A 16898-nucleotide genomic window follows, 5' to 3' on the forward strand; every position below is an offset into this window, starting at 1 on the left:
GAGGAAAGATGTCATATGCAAGAGGAGAAAAGGAAGTATAGGAGACTGAGTGCAGAGGAAAGAAAAATGCAAATGAGAGGAAAGGACAAAGAATCCAAAGAAAAGGGTAATGAGAGAAAGAGAAATGAGAGGAAATGAAATTATGTAGGAAGAGGAAGAAAAGGGATCAAAATAATCAATGAATAAACAAACTCAATTAAAAGGGCAGTAAAGGGGAGGAGAAGACATCAAGGGACCGATAGAGAACATCAAATTAAAATAAGAGACAGTAATGTTTAAGAAAGGACGATACGAGAGGGACACTAAAGGAATGAAGAGGTGAAGGAAAGGGAACAAGTAAGAGCAAAGGAAAGGAGATGTAAAAAATAAAATGAGAGCAAAAAGGAAAGAAAGGAAAGATGAAGATAACAAAGAGAACGACGGCAGAGGAAAGAATGAATGGGTGAGAGATAAACCTGGAGTAGAGCACATACTCGACGGGGAGAGGAGGCCATCATCGAGGAGGAGACGTAGGAGGAAGGAGGGAGGGGAGGGACAGTAAAGATAGGACGTGAAGAGAACTGGGGGGGGGGGGGGGGGGATCTCTCTTCCAGCGTGTTCAGCAGAATCCAGTCGGCCGGTCGGGGCCCGAAGCTTCGGCGCCGTCGGCCGCTCCTCCTGATTAGGAGGCTCTGCTCAGCTCCTTCTGTTGTGGGATGTTCAGCACATATTACACACAAGTCACCTCCTCGCACCGCCGCTTTACGCAGATTACTGTTAGGCCAAGGGATATTTGTCTGCTAACGGATCCCGGGCTCTCCTTCCGCCGCCGCCCCCCCCCCCCCTCGGTGCCGTGCAAAAGGCCCCGAGGATTCAATCTGTCTCCGCAGATCTATGCTTATCCAAGTGCCCGGTTCCATGGAGGACGGCTTTGTGATATGATTGCATAGTGCTTTAGAGAGGTGACACTTTAATGTGACGACTGCAGGTTGAAGCGTATTGCGGTTATTTTACTTATTTTTTATTGAGAGCAAAAAATAAATTTAAAAAAATCTGCTGCTATGTAGATTCATGCTTTTCCAAGTGGGGCTGTCTCATGGAGAGCACCTTCATAATGTGATTGCACAGTGGTGCAGAAAGCTAACACTGCAAAATGATTACTGCAGGCCGGAGCACATAGTGTGCTTCTGGTGAATGTAAAGCAGGATATCCTCCTATAATACCCTCCGAGTGGCTGGTTACACAGAGCAGAACATGGCCGCACAAGGCTGCAGGAAGGGAACACAGGGCTTCCCTCCAATAAAGAACTGCCAACACATGCTCCTAAAACAAGTCCTCCATCACGCCCTCCAGATATGAATGTTACCTGATCTACAGTTAGTAGAAAAACGACATCATGGTTCGAAGAACATTGTTTTCGTGTTTAAAGGAATTCACGGTGACGGTTTGTAGGAGACGGGATGCAATAACATGAAGGACAAACCTGCTAAAGGTGTGTGATCAATAGATAGATACTCCAATAGATAGATAGATAGATAGATAGATAGATAGATAGATAGCATTATGCAACTTTCCCAGGAGATTACTCACATTAAGAGGAGTATTTTATGTAGCAACATGTGTTTAAATACACAAAGGAGGTATTAATGGTAACGTTTGGTGAATTTAGGAAAAATCTACCGACACGAATAGATAAAGTAGTAAAACACACATTTAAAATAACTAAATCATAGCATTAGATTTGAATTGATTTAATGTTTCCTTATATGAGTCATTGCAGCTTTAAAATTTGAATGCTTCTTTATCAGCTTCTCCGGCTTGTTTCTGCTTTCTGAGTTATTACACATTTGTTTATAGCTCTTCCAAAAAAAAGTAATTCACAAAAAAAGCACTTTTAGACAAAAAGGCACTTAGATTTAACGTTTTACAAATGTTGTTTACAGGGAGAACAACATAACACAACATAAGTATGAGAAAACAATGTAGTTTCCTACATTGATTAAACAGATAACTGAAAATTCAATTATTTTATATCTGTATAAAGATATTAAAATCAATGAAAAGACAACTTTGACTGAATTATTGAAGAATTTTGATTAAAGTGTTAATATTGCATTTTCTAAGGAAACATCAGCATCTCAGTCTTTATGTCACTTTCAGAGTCTCTCGTTAAGTGTGCTCTATTCAAGTATTACACATTCAAAATGAGCATTCTGTTTCAATATAACGATGCAGGAACCGTGTTCAGTCCTTATAATCACTTAGATGTCGAATGAAATTGAAGAAAGTTCAAATCTAAACTCCATCCAACATTTTTATCCTGCAGTCTGAATGAAATGATGGAGTAAGAGTTATTCTGCACGCTACCATATTGAAAACAGTCTTTTAATTCTGAAACCGTTTATGTCCTCCTAAATGATGGAGCGCATGAGGAGGGGGTGTGAGCGGATGATGTGAAACTGACCTGTTTTCATCGGTGAGGTTGAGGGACGGAGTGCATGCGAGTGTTTGAGGGATGAGGCGAGGGGGCGGCCTCCGCTAATCTCACACGACTATCCACCTTCCTCTCGAGATGATTAAAAGCACCGAGATAACAGCGGAGCCTCATGACACGCCGTTAGATCACAGATGACCATCACACACACACACGCGCACACACGCGACAAACAGACCATCTGCACAAACACACGGTCGGGCAAACAACAAACAGGAAGGATCAAGCAAACACATACACTCATGTTCACACACACACACACACACACACACACACACACAGGAGTACAGTGCCAATACAAACACTACACTGCTCACATTTTCACTTTATTTTTTTATGTGACACACACACACACACTTTGCAGCATCACTACCTTTCAGTAGGCCAGAGAGAATAAAGCTCCGGTCACCTCGTCTCCGTGTCGCAGCCGTAGACCTGCTATTGATTTCTGTCCGTCTGCAGTCAGGCAGCTGCCAGCCTGTCATGTCCGCCCGTCGGTCAAAACCGTGGCCTGGAAAGCCCCAGAAGGTCCAGGACCGCTGCTTACGTATTCACTGCAGGCATTATGGTTCACCATCATGTGTTGGGCGATACGGTTTCTTGAGGAATGGGCGCTGTTTTTGATTGACGAAGCTTAAAAGGACAGAAATCTGTTGACACTAGTTTACGGCATATTTGTTTTATGGGAAGAAAAGACTATTTCGATTTTTTTGTAATTTTTGTGTTGCATATATTCAATAGATGAGCAGTTTAACCGGGGATGTGACCTAAAAGGGTTAAAACATTTTCCTTTTATCTCACCTTGATGCCAAACCATGATGTTTTTACACAACCTAACATGTTGCCTAAAAAGACCTAACCATTTCGATCGTTATGTTTTAATTTGCAACGATAACCACGTGTTTAAAACTGCAGAAGAACATACGTGTCCCTCAAAACGCAGAATGCAGTTTTGATGAATGGAAACTTAATTTGTTCCGAGAGACGGGGTTGCTTGCCCGTGATTATAAAGCCTGGATAAGACTGTGTGTGTGTGTGTGTGTGTGTGTGTGTGGTGTGTGTGTGTGTGTTGGGATAATATGTATAAACAGAAGGGAAATGGGAGAGAGGAAATGCACACATGCAAGCACATGCTGACACACATACCCAAATATTCTCACTGCAAACATACAGCGCACACAACGACACACTCGCAGGCATGAATGCCAATTTTGAGTAAATATGCAAAGATACACACACACACACACACACACAGCCTCAGGTGACTTCTGACCAGGCTGCCATGCATCCATCCGTCTCTCCATCCTCTCCTGCCTCCCACTTTGAATACATTTCATGTCGTAATGAAACTTGAGCACCCTGTGGCTGAAAGAGAGAATACGAATGAGAGAGGAAGCAAGAAGCGGAGTGACAAAAAAAAAAAAAGCCAAAGAGAAAGAAATAGATTCATGGAGAGGGTGGAGGAGAGATGAAGGAAGTGGAGAGGAGGAGGAGGAGTAAAACATATCATAATGGCATTTCTCCTCCCTTGCTGGGGAGGAAAATTTTTCCTAAAGTTCACTCCTTGAAGAGGCGATGATGGATGGTTGAACATGTCGGCTGGAAAAAAACACTATTCCTCATCTCACCACTCCAATTAAAATGTGACAGGAAGTGTTCCCCCCCCCCGCTGCTGATCAACCTCACTGTTTACCTCCTCGCTTTGATCCAAAGAAAGGGTTTACAGTTAGGAGAAGCCAGGTACACTCTTTTATATGTGGGAGAATAATGAGAGCTGTCTGTGTAAAGGGAGAGCGATGCAGCACGGAGGAAGGTCTTCGGCATCTGCATGGGAACGAAGGCAGAAACAAACAAGAGTGCGACGCAGACAGGTTCTTTGTTCAGGTGTTGAGAGTAGACACAAGGAAGAGATGAGGGGTAAAAACAAGTCTTTCAATAGTGTTTCATCGTCGAGTCAGGAGACGGACGGATGGTTAATGTTTCCCCTCCTTCAAGTGTCCCCCTCCCCCCTGGCGTTTCACAGCCTTCATGTTCATCTCCTCCTCCGTTGTCATTTCTGGATGTAATGAAGGAAAGACTTTGAATAATACAGCGGCAATTTCAGCCTGGATATTATTTTTACAGCCCAGTATAGCCAGGAAAAAAATGTTGGCATTGTACATTTCTGCAAACAATGGGATCAGTTGAATGTGGACGTTTTTTGCATTCGGTCCGAGCAAATGACGTAATATAACCAGTGTCCGTTAATGACATTTCTGTGCTGTTATTAAGTATGACAAGCAAGAAAGTCCACTGGTTGGGTCAAACAAACACAGGACCCGTGTGAGACTGTGCTTTTTAAGTAACGTTCTTTCATGTGACGTTTTAAGAAATTAGTGTTACGAGAAGAGACGTTGTTTTACGTGACGCGACGTTGTTTTACGTGACGTTTTACGTGACGTTGTTTTACGTGACGTTTTACGCGACGTTGCGTTGCTTTACGTGACGTTGCGTTGCTTTACGTGACGTGACGTTTTACGCGACGTGACGTTTTACGCGGCGTGACGTTTTACGCGGCGTGACATTTTACGCGACTTGATGTTTTACGTGACGTTGTTTTACGTGACGTTGCGTTGTTTTACGCGACGTGACGTTTTAAGCGACGTGGCGATTTATGCGACGTGGCGTTTTACGCGACGTGACGTTTTACGCGACGTGACGTTTTACGCGACGTTGTTTTACGCGACACAACGTTGTTTTACGGACCGCGACGTTGTTTTATGCGACGCGACGTTGTTTTATGCGACGTTGTTTTATGCGACGTTGTTTTACGCGCCGCGACGTTGTTTTATGCGACGCAACGTTGTTTTTTTTACGTGACGTTGTTTTACGTGACGTTGTTTTACGTGACGTTGTTTTACGTGACGTTGTTTTAGGTCAATAAAACACGAGGTTTGTCGTAACATTGGATGCCAACATTTTTTTCTGGAGACTGATCGGCAGTCTCCCAGTTGTTGTATTCCTTATCAACATGCAACAGCCACATATGCTAATCAGTAATGGGTTAGGGTTAGTGATTTATCCTGCACATACCGCTCACATCAACCTCAACCAAGTACCTTGAGATAAAGTGTGAACAGACCTGATCACCCAACATCGGTGACCGTTACAGAACCAAATATTTAATGTTCAGAGTGAAGGTAGTAAAAAGTTCAATATGCCACCAAAACAGCAGCCAACATATCTGCAAACACACACATTGCATTCATGGTTTGCATAAGTTGGAGGCCTTTTTCAGAAGCATAGTAGAGAAACAGGTTTATGACTTTCAGCAAACTTTTTTAGAAGTTGAGCTGAGCAACTTCCAGGAATATAAAGCTCTCAGCGTTTGATAAAATGTTCATTATTTCACTGTTTCAGTACCGAGGCAGGAGATTTATGATGCTTTAAAGTTCCCAGAGGGACCTATAATTTTTTCTCTCGCTGGCATTTCGGCTGTGATGTTTATGCATGGAGGATAAGAACCTCCTCAGCTGTCGTGTCCGGACATAATGGAGGAAAAACAACACTCCACTTCTCTCTCTTTTCTCTGTCAAGCTCTCGCACCCTCCGCCCTGCTTGTAAAATGAGCCGTGGTCCTCAACTTCCATGACCGTGTGTGGGTAATATATATTAGTGCAATAAAAAATAAAACTGCTTTCCCCGGACCATACAGCCTACAGACGACGCCCTATAAATATTTTATGTCTCGCCATTGTAGTATTTTTTGCTGAAGGCAGCTCGATTGCAAAAGAGGCGATCCTGCGTAATGCAGAGTATTATTCATATAATTTGTAGCCTGCGACTTTTCCTCTCTGCTTTGTTTAGCTCTGTGCCATGTGTTGATGAATTCGACCCCACCGCTGCTGCGCTGAGGTGTCACTTAGAGGACTGCAAATTGGGCTTCAGGAGAGGAGGCACAGGAGAGCGGGGCCAATACAATCCTCCAGATACCTGTGTTTTACAACCCTCCTAAGGCCCGATAACGGAGCGTACCCTGCTGTACCACCTATACGCTTTTCTTCTTGTGAAAGCACAAGGCGTGCGGGTGGGCTTTACCTCAACCTCACATCGGAGGAGAACAACCAAACAAGGACAATGACAACCAACTGTGTCCTTATGTCTTTGTTACTGTGTTAACAAAGCAACAATGGCAAAATTGTGGTGTGACAACAAAAATATGCCATTGTCTTTGTATGGACTGCAGTCACATATGGTCTCTTGGTCTGACTGAATTCATTTGATCATCTCTTGAGGGGAACACCTCCGGGTTTAAAATTGCAAGTGTGGGAATACCCTAGACGGCATTTAGGCTGTGGGGTGAAAATTGCATCTCCACCTTGTAAACTTGTAAGCACCGCAGATGGATCACAAACGCTCTAAATCACCACGACCACCGTGTGTTTTATGGTTTCTTCCAAAAGGCGATGTGTTCTCATCTCTACTCGCTGTGTTTTGTGTAGCATCTTGATGCTGAAAGTTTGTGCATTAACGTTGTTCCACCTGGTTAATGTTGTGAGACGGCGGCATTGAGGTTTAGGCAACAACGTATATTGGTGAGGATGTAGGTGGTTTGGCTTTAAATGAATAATCCTGTAACATAACGTAAACTAGTGAAGTAATGTCACGTGACTCGATGGCGTAGCTTGTCGTGACATAGCATCGCCAGTAAAAATCTCTTATCTTTTGGTTTCACACGCTACATGAACGTTGACCCCCGAAGTAAAAGTCCCCCCCCCCCCATGGTTGTAGGAATGACATTATTGATGCCCTGGGATTAAGACCAGGCTGCCAAAAATGTATGAGTTATTTCCTTTGAACCTCCTTCTTCAAAACATGATATTATCAAAATGAGCATGTAAAAAAATGACCACAGCAGTATGATATTCCATCTAAAGTAATTTTATGGTATCTGATTGTGTTTTTTATTAAAGATAGTAAATGCAATGACATAGCATAAGTTAATGAAATTCAGATCAAATTAGTTTGACAGAAAATTTGCATATTGCTCTTATTCAAATCATCAAGTTATGCAAAGAGTCCAAAATGAACTCGTCTGAAGGATTTTCTCCACTAACAACATCTGGCAGTCTGACTTCCTGAGCTCATCAAAACTTAAATCTGCTCCTCAGACACGCACATCTCCTCCGTCCTCAGCATGAAGTGAGCTGTGACTGCTCTCAGCGCTGCAGTGTTTTAGACCAGTTCTGTTGGCGAGGAAGTCCGCCGGCTATTGTTTGCTGAGTCATTGTTGGCAGATGGGGATCAAGGCACCACCGGGGGCTCGAGGACGGCTGCAGTGAGCCCCAGATTGATGCTGATGAGACCTCTGAGCCTCGCTGGAGGTTAGCGGCGAGGCCAGAAGAGAGTGGTGTGAGCCAAAGACTCAACGGGAAACCAAACAGAAATGGTGGATCTTTTTGTTTCGGCGCATTCAAGTGACATGTTATGTAATATATCTATTGGCAGAACCCAACTCTGAAGTGAGGTACGGAGGATGTTGAGAGAAGTATTCAAGTGTCTCAATGACAAAATACAGCTGATTCCAAACAGACACGTGAACATGTGAAGTATTGCTTTTAGAAGTTTGGCAACTAAAACTGTTTGCTTGTAGAAAGATTGTCTTCGTAGTTAAAAGGAAAGAAACGGTAACTTTTGGTTTGGGATGTGAAGGGAACCCTGTATCTTACAGAGGAATACAGCTTCAGACGAGGCTGTGGTCGGTCGAAATTCACTGCAAGAATGACGCATCCTTCCTGTTTCAGTCATAAACTGTGTTTATGTTGGCAGAGGTGTTGGCTGTCGTACTTCTGGATGTGATCGGTCCCTTCGGGGTAACAGGCTTGTTGATTAGCTTGTTGAAATAGAGGAGGAAATGAACAGATGTTGTTTTTCATGTTGTTATTTCAAACCGTAAAGACGCTTCTCTGTTCATGGCTTCACATAAAAGGCCACACAGAGACTGCATCAGTTCTTATTGAGTTTGATTACTGGGCATTACTGGACTGGAGATTCACCACTACATTGGCACCAGTGACACTCCCTGCGGCCTCTATGCACCTGCTTTATCGTCCTGACATATGGCGTTTGGTGGACGTGGCGTAACCTGCTGTTTAGTGGATGCTTGAATCCAAAGCGCCTTCCGATGGCATGAGTGGATACATTTGTAATGAGAGTGGCACCAGTGGGAAGAGGAAGCCTCCTCCTAGAGCCGCGATGAGATACAGAACCAAAAATGATAGTGTTGAAACAAAGACAATAAAAGCGTCTTCATGTCTGCAGTCCACACCTCGCGTCCTCAGCTGGCAGCTCGCCGCTGGTTTCACTGTCCTTTTAAAAATCACAACGAGGACGAGACGTTAAAAAGCGCCAAGTCTGCTGAGGGCGGGAGGATGGGGAGGAGAACGTCTGCCCAACTATTAATCATTAAAAAAGCAATTACAGGCACTTCCCTGGCAAGTTTATCAGGCTGTCATCTTCATACCGTCTCTATTTAGACACATCTACTTACTGGATAACCACCAAACACTCTTTCCTCCCTGTCAGTTCAACTGCGAGGTGAAAAATGAGCAGACGATGATGACCAGCAAACAAGACACTCCCAAAACAAGAAGGATCTAGAGGGAACCGATGTGCTGAATCGATGCCAGCGAGCAAAGTAGAGAGGTTCTGTCTTCCTAAAGAAAAGGAGATGACACATTTTTTAAGTAAATTACACCAAATATACTTCATTGGGACTCTTTTACATATTAGGTTTACATTCAGTAAATACCAGGAAGTATTTGTGTGAACAAACACAGGACTTTCACCCAGGAGACTGCTGTCTGTGTCCCATATGAAACCAAAAGTCAACAGTGACTTATTTTACCTTCTACATGCAACTTCTGTAACTAAAGCCTGTTATGTAACAAACAGACTTATTTTATGTACTAAATGTACGCATTTTAATCTAAACCACAATCTTTTCCTCAACCTAACCGAGTAGTTTCGTCACGTAAGTAAACCTACGGCGGAACTTTATTTTGAAAGAGACGGTATGCATCTAAAAAGCGGAAACTGTATGTTTTCTGTGAATACAGCAGTTTGTTTAAAAATACACAATGTAACAAGCGGAAACTGTTGGGAGGGAGAATGTGTTGCAACTGGATTAGAACTGAGCATATTACGGTTTGGTGGTCCTCATCTTGGACACCATGACTGCTGTGATCTTCACTTTCAAAAGAAGACGCAGCAAAAAAAGGTTATCGTTGTTTACACTTTGCTTTATTGAGACATAACTATATCACTATAGTGTTCATCTACCTCCTTTATAGCAACTATTGTTTTGCTCACAGCAACAGGCAAGGAGGAAAAAATATGCATTTAAAGTCTCTGTTTGCACAATAAAAAAAAAAAGTTTTAAAAGGGAAAACCGTGTGTAAATATTCTGCAGTAAAGGAAGGACCCATGTACAAAAATAATACAAAGAATAACAAGTTGGTTCAGACTTTCCCGTCAAAACATGAAGATGTCTTTCAACCAGCTGATGAAACCTCAAAACCTCCAGAAGCTTCACACAGAGGACATCTTATTTTGAAATGCAGCCAGTTGGAGCCTCCTCTGTGTATTTTAATGAAACAGACTCGTACAATTCTTCTCTACAGCTGATGTTTTGAGCGCTATCTCACCCAGAAATCAAACACACAGAGCTCAGGGACTGTTTAGAGCTTCTCCTCAGTAAGAGGCTGCAGTTAGCAGAAGTGCTGAGAGGCCGAGCCCAGCCGTTCGTTTCATCCTGCTTTATCGCTGTTGTCACTTGTTTTTAATGAAAGTGGAGTTCAGTGGAAGAAGAAGGGGGGGGGGGGGTTTTTTCGTGCCGACGCACCTCAGCAGGCCGCCTCAGCGTGTGTGTGCGTGTGTCAGATTTTGTGTGTGTGTGTGTGTGTGTGTGTGTGTGTGTGTGTGTGTGTGTGTGTGTTTGAGAGCGTGTGTTTATTCAGTGAATTGAACTTTTTAAGTGCACATGGCAACGGCTGCTAGGGAAGGAATTTATCTCACAAGAACATTCACAGAATAGTCTAAATAATTCATGTACTTTTTCCATATAAAATATGAAACCCTCACCATTGTCAGAGCAGTTTTATGAACTATAATCAGAATTGTGTTAATACTTTCTCACGTTTCTTAGTTGTACAACAGTCCAGTCCACATTTAGATATTTAATCATCCAGGCAGTGGATTAGCTGTGTGTTGACTCGATGTACGGTGGCCAGCAGGGACAAACTTTGGATGCACGCAGAGGACGAGGCCTGTGTGCAACATATTTAGATGTTATCAGCTGCAAAAAGGTTGAAAACGCGATGAGGCGTGTGCACGGTATGTATCCGTGTGAAGCTGTATGTTAATGAGCGTTAAAATGTGTTTTGTGAGAGTGCGGTGCAGCGTGTGAGCTGCATGCATACTGTACGTGTCCAAGCACGCCCCGATGCACCTGCATATCTATCTGTACACTTTAGCATAAGCGGTGTGTGTAGTATATGTGTGTGTGTGTGTGTGTGTGTGTGCCCGTCCTTTTGTTCACTGTATATTTGTGTGTGTGTGTATCCATGTAATTTGTTTATCGAGCGTGTTTGCTCATTTGCTCCTGTATGTGTTTGTCCTCGGTGTGTTTCTACACTATATGTGTGCAGATTCAATGCAAGTGCTGTTTGTGTGTGTTTGTCACTTTATCATTTGTGTGTGTGTGTGTGTTGTTTGTGTACACTCATCATGTGTATAGCGTTACATTTTGTAGACTAAACGTCCTTCGTTGTAAACAGAGTTTTAGTGAGAATCCTTCATTTATAAGAAGCTCGGGAATGCATTATGTCATCGAGTGTCCTTAAAGTAGTTTATAGAAGTACAGATACGTGTGGCACACACACACACACACACACACACACCGAGGCAAATATAAGTGTGTAGTTACAGTAGCCTGTGAGTCACACTGCCAGCCTGTCCTCCATGACAGTTAATGAGCTGTCGCCTCTTCCTCCTTTCCATCTTTCTCTGCTTCACCCACGTCTTCTGTCTTTATTGGAAAGCTATAAAGCAAACCCGTCTCTCTCTCTCTCTCTCTCTCTCTCTCTCTGGGTGGTTATTAAACAAACTGCTGTGGCAGAAAAGAGGGGGAGAAGCAGAAGGAGGAGGTTTATGGGGGGAGGGGGGGTATTAGCTTCTCCTCCTTTTTCTTTGCATCACGTGCTGCGAGGGACGTCAAACGAAGACAAATTATGATATCCCTCTGCTCGCCTCCCGCCTGCCGCGGAGCGAGAGAGACTTTGAAGGGAGGATTTTGAACAAAGCCAGGATGCAGGGGAAATGTGTCAGAGGACTTGAGTTCGGCCCGAAGAAGCCATTCTGAGAGAAAAAGAAAAAAACACAGTGATAATGTAACACCAGCTGGTTTATGGATAAACCCTCTGATGTACTCAGACATATCAGAGCTTGTGCTCACCGGGTTTGTCGAGCCCATATACATCACACAGACGCAGTCAGGCGGTGTACCGAGGTGATTATGTACCAAGAAGCTTCTAGAGCACATTTATCTCCAAGGGCGTCTACACCAGGCAGCAAACCTCCAGGTCTGAAAATGAAAGCTAAAGCTTCACGTGTTAAAGCTGCATTCTCTCTAGTGTCCACCAGGGGGCGACTCCTCTGGTTGTATAGAAGTCTATGAGAAAATGACTCTACTTCTCTCTTGATTTATTACCTCAGTAAACATTGTAAACATGAGTTTATGGTCTCAATCTCTAGTTTCAAGTCTTCTTCAATACAGCATGATGTTCATTTAGTACATTATGGTCCATTTAGAGTCAAACAGACCATAAAGCAGGGGATGCTTTAGGGCGGGGCTACACAGTGATTGACAGGTCTCTACCGCGGCGTTGTCTGGTCTCGGAGTTTTCCGTGTTTTCGTCTTACAACTTCAAACCTTTTGTGTTTTCACTTCATGAAAGTGAAAACTGGGCTGCCTAAAAAATGTCCTATTCAGCATTTGGTTGTATTTAGCTCCACCCTCTCGTGTCACTTCTTTTTTGGGTTCTTTTGCAGTTTTAGGCAGCCGTTGTCAAGGCTGACATGATAGTTAGACATCCGAAGATTTACACGCCCTCAGTTTCTCTTCATAATGCACGCTTGGTTATCACCATTAGGTTTCCATAGTTCTTTTAGTTCTAGCATCAGTTGTCTTTCACCTTTGAGGTAATTGAACCTCTGATCTTGGCAGTTTAAGTGTCTCACTGTGTTCATCCAGATACAGTCAACAACTATTCGTCTTTAGCTTCTGTGGAACAAACTCATTTCATCTGCAGAGAGTTTCCATGTAAAAGCAAACCTGGTTGATTTAATATCTGAACTTTTGTTTCCCCCTTCCATCGTTATTACCTCACGCAGTCCTGTGAGTAATCTATTGTTTGTTCTAATTAGATGCTATACATGTAAGTCACGTATAGGGAGCGACCGCCTCCGGCTACTTTTAATGATTTTTCCCCCTCTCAGCCGTGCATCTTCAACCCTATGATTCTTCTCTGTGGCTTAACCACAGTTGCATGCTCGTGTGTGTGTGTGTGTGTGTGTGTGTGTGTGTGTGTGTGTGTGTGTGTGTGTGTGTGTGTGAATGACTCTCAGATAATATTCCTCCCCAGTGGCCTCCAGCAGTCCTCAGACTGTGACAGGGAGAGTAATTGGCCATCAAAGTAATCCAGACCCCTTGCTTCATTCCCCGCTAGCCGCTGGCGAGTGGAATTAGACACTGAATTTAACCAGGGACATTAAACGCAACCTCTGTGTCCAAGTTGTGTGTGTGTGTGTGTGTTTGACCTTAACTTACGTGAACATGAATGAGAGTATGACTGCGATGCAGCCTCTTGACTTTTCAAAAATACACTCAATACTAAATACCATTTTGTAACACACGATGTCTGATGAAGAATGCATTAAATATAACACGATTACAGCGATCACATTACAAAAAAGTTAGCTAAAAATGTAATACTGCGATGTAATTATTTCTCAGACAAAGACCCAGACATTGCCTTTTTGTCTACATATCTCAATACATTTATAAACACGAAAAAGTGTAGAGTTGCATTTTAAGACTGGCCTGCTTGTATAAGAGTTATTATGATGAAGCATTAATGAATCCCTGCAAACAGTGGATTAAGTGTGTTTTACATAAATGGATGAGAAAACACTTTGTGAGTGTTTTTTTAGTCGCTGCTCATTATGCATTATGCCCTTTAACATTTAAAGTGCTGAGAAGGAGGGAAAACAACACCCAGGAGTACCGAGATGTGTTCTGGGCGAGGTTGGAGAAAATTTATTTTCGAAAAAGACGTCAACAGGTGGAGACATTTTCAATACCTTTCACTTCAAAACCTTTTACATAATTAAGTAAAAAGGTGTTCACGGTGTTTTCCAAACTTCCCTTGGTTCCGTACATTGCTTTGAAGTTCTCCTCAGTAAAACAGCTACTGTAAGGGAAGTGAGCCAAGAGTACTGGTTGTCTCTGTCATCATCTAACCAGCGAGCACCTGGATGACAAGAGTTTACAGGTAACGCAATGTGATTTAAAGTCAATATGATGTCCGCTGGCTGACAGAGGTGAGAGCCCGGCTGCCTGTCTGGCCGTCCTCCTCCTCACGGCAACTCCACTCCTGCCGCCAAGTAATCGCATTTGTGTTTGTACAACCTGGTAATGCAGCGAATCGATGGAGCGGCCACAAAAGGTCCCGAATGCTATTTACTTCCACTTTGATTCGTCTGAAAACAACCTTGAAAGCAGCATCTCATCTCTGACAGGAGAGTGAGGAGGGTGGGACTCTTTCTTGTCATTATAAATTCCCTTGATATGACACTGATGTGAAGTTGAGTTTCTCCTCTCTGGTGTTCTTTTGTTGTAATGAGACGTTTACAGCGACTCTTGAACAAACTGCTGTTGTGAGGCGGTCGGACATCGCCGGAGTATTTAAGTCTGGAGCAGAGTGTCACTCTCTTTCACTCTGTTTACTTCCTGCCGTCTGTCATCGACTCACTTCAGCTTCAGTCTTCTCTGCTGCTTAAATATCCGCTCACATGTGGACGGAAACACAGCAAAACACAACTTACCTCAGGTCAGATAAGAAATACAATAAAAGGAAAACTGATCTGAAAGAATGCAACAAATTAGAAAGAAACACCGTCAAGTCACTGTGGTTTTTGGTTTGAATCTGTTCCAACCCGAATTTTCAAAAGCCTGTATCTCGCCTCGGAGGGGAGGATTTCAAGAACCCTGATTTAATACATTTTTATAAAGCAATTGAAATATGTCTGGTGCTCATGGATGGATCTTTACAAGCTAATCAGAGTTTTGTAGTCAGGGTTAAGAAAGGGATGTTAAAGCCAGAAAAAGGCACAAGCATGGATGAGATTGACGTAGTGATACATCTTAGAGCTGCATTAATCAGCATCTTTATATCAGGAATAGATTAAATGATTGTGTCTGATATGAAAGGGGCCAGAGAGAAATATAACCAGCTCTGCAGTTCCTCGCAGCTCTATGTATTCGTGGTTGTGTTTTCAGATGAACCCACTGTGCACTAGCTGCCCAGCTTCAACGTGCAGACAAACAAAGTCAGAGACTGGCTGGGGGAGACCTTTAACTATTTGTCTACAGAGTTGGTAGAGACCAAACCAGAGCTTAAAGAAAAAGATGATATTTATCAGATGGACACACCCGAATGTGCACCCTGTCTCCCGAAACTAGCGTTCCCATACGGTGAAACTGCATTGTGAAATAAGGTTTGAGGGAAATGTATTTCGTCGTGAATTAAGTCCGCTTTTGCCGTTTCACAAATGAGTCAGGAGAGGTCATCGTGGTGGACGGGTAAAACAACCCACAGGGCTTTCACCCAGGAGACTGCCGTTTGTGTCCCATATGAACCAAGTACTTTTGTTGCGTTTTTTGTCTTGTTTCATTGTACAATGTTAACCTTATGTTTCACATTGTTTGAAACTGCAAACACAATCTTTACCATAACTTCTTCACTATCTTAACCGTAATTTAGTTGTATGGGAACGTAATTTGCAGGGGACAGGGTTTTTATTAAAATGTTATCTGTGTAATTGGATGTCTAATTAGGCAACAGTTTGCTAACATGTTCACTCTAACTATTACATGAGGTGATAATATGTCAGTGTTGTGTTTACAGCTTCCCCTAAGTGGCAAAAAAGCAAATCAACGTAGCTTGAAATTGATATATATTTCTGCTGTCGATGTGAACTGCTCCTTTCAACCAGCAGAGCAAACTAACCCGTCTTCACCACATCACACGTCCAACACAAACACAATGTCACACTGATTAATGAAGTGAAAACAAGCTGCCAGTTCAGACTAGATGTCAAGTCCAGGAATGATTCTGTGATGATAAAACCGGCATAACTTCCTCTCAATGCTATCAACATTAAAGCTCTGCAGAAAATGTGATCTGTGTTTGGTTTCAACTTCTTGCTGCGGTTTATTTGTGTAAAAACGTTTTATGTCATGAAGGTTATTAAAAACGCTTTCTGATGAAATCTCACTGCTCCGTCTCTTTCCCTCTCTTTTCCCTCTCTGCAGGTCCGCCGGTGAACGTCACCTGCAACATTTTTATCAACAGTTTTGGGTCCATCGCTGAAACAACAATGGTGAGCTCCATTATTCTGAATATGACTTTGTAATACAGCTCAATGTGTCGATTTTGATGTTATTTATATGCCATACAGTTTCATTTTTACTTCCTTTGAAAATCAAAAGCCTTCTGTCCGCTGAGTGTTTAGAAATGCCTCCGCCTCATTGAGCGTGTCTCCCATTTCAAACACTTCATTTGAAGGAGAGCATCACTGCCGCGACCATTTGCACGGCGCTGCTGCTGTCGTGCCTGTTTGCAAGCAATGAGGGGAAATGTACACTCATTCATTACACAGAAAATCCATTAGTGTTAATATAACTGAACCATCAGCGGTCACAGAGCAACAAGGCCCAAAGCAGATGTGGTGACACTGAACTGTAATGTGTGTGTGTGTGTGTGTGTGTGTGTGTGTGTGTGTGTGTGTGTTTGCATGTGTGTGATCTCAGCAGCCACAGCATCCATGAATGTTGCTTAAAAAAAGAACACACTCTGCTCTCTAACTTTCATAAAACACATGAATCATGTTTTCAAAACCAAATGCATTAAGAATGTGAACTGTGAACTGTATAAACACTCTGCAGAGTCGCAGCAAACATTAAAGACACGGAGGTCATGTGATCGGTGGTGTTTCTGGAAATCAGTCTGGTCTACAACCGTGTGTAAAGATACACAAAAAAATACACGTGGTTAACGTCGTAACACGTAGTTAACTTCGTAACACGTGGTTAACGTCGTAACAC

General features: G+C 42.9%; 1 protein-coding gene across 2 annotated transcripts in view; it reads left to right on the top strand.

Moving 5' to 3' along the window:
• glra1 (glycine receptor, alpha 1) overlaps positions 1-16898 on the top strand; it is a 105608-nt gene that overhangs the window by 35881 nt on the left and 52829 nt on the right. For both annotated transcript variants that reach the window (XM_031877004.1, XM_031877005.1), the window contains one exon: positions 16107-16174. In XM_031877004.1, the coding sequence (XP_031732864.1) occupies positions 16107-16174 (68 nt within the window). The remainder of the gene's footprint in view (positions 1-16106; positions 16175-16898) is intronic.

The sequence above is a fragment of the Anarrhichthys ocellatus genome, unplaced genomic scaffold, assembly GCF_004355925.1.
Source record: "Anarrhichthys ocellatus isolate YVR2014 unplaced genomic scaffold, GSC_Weel_1.0 scaffold122, whole genome shotgun sequence".
Classification (NCBI taxonomy): Eukaryota; Metazoa; Chordata; class Actinopteri; order Perciformes; family Anarhichadidae; genus Anarrhichthys; species Anarrhichthys ocellatus.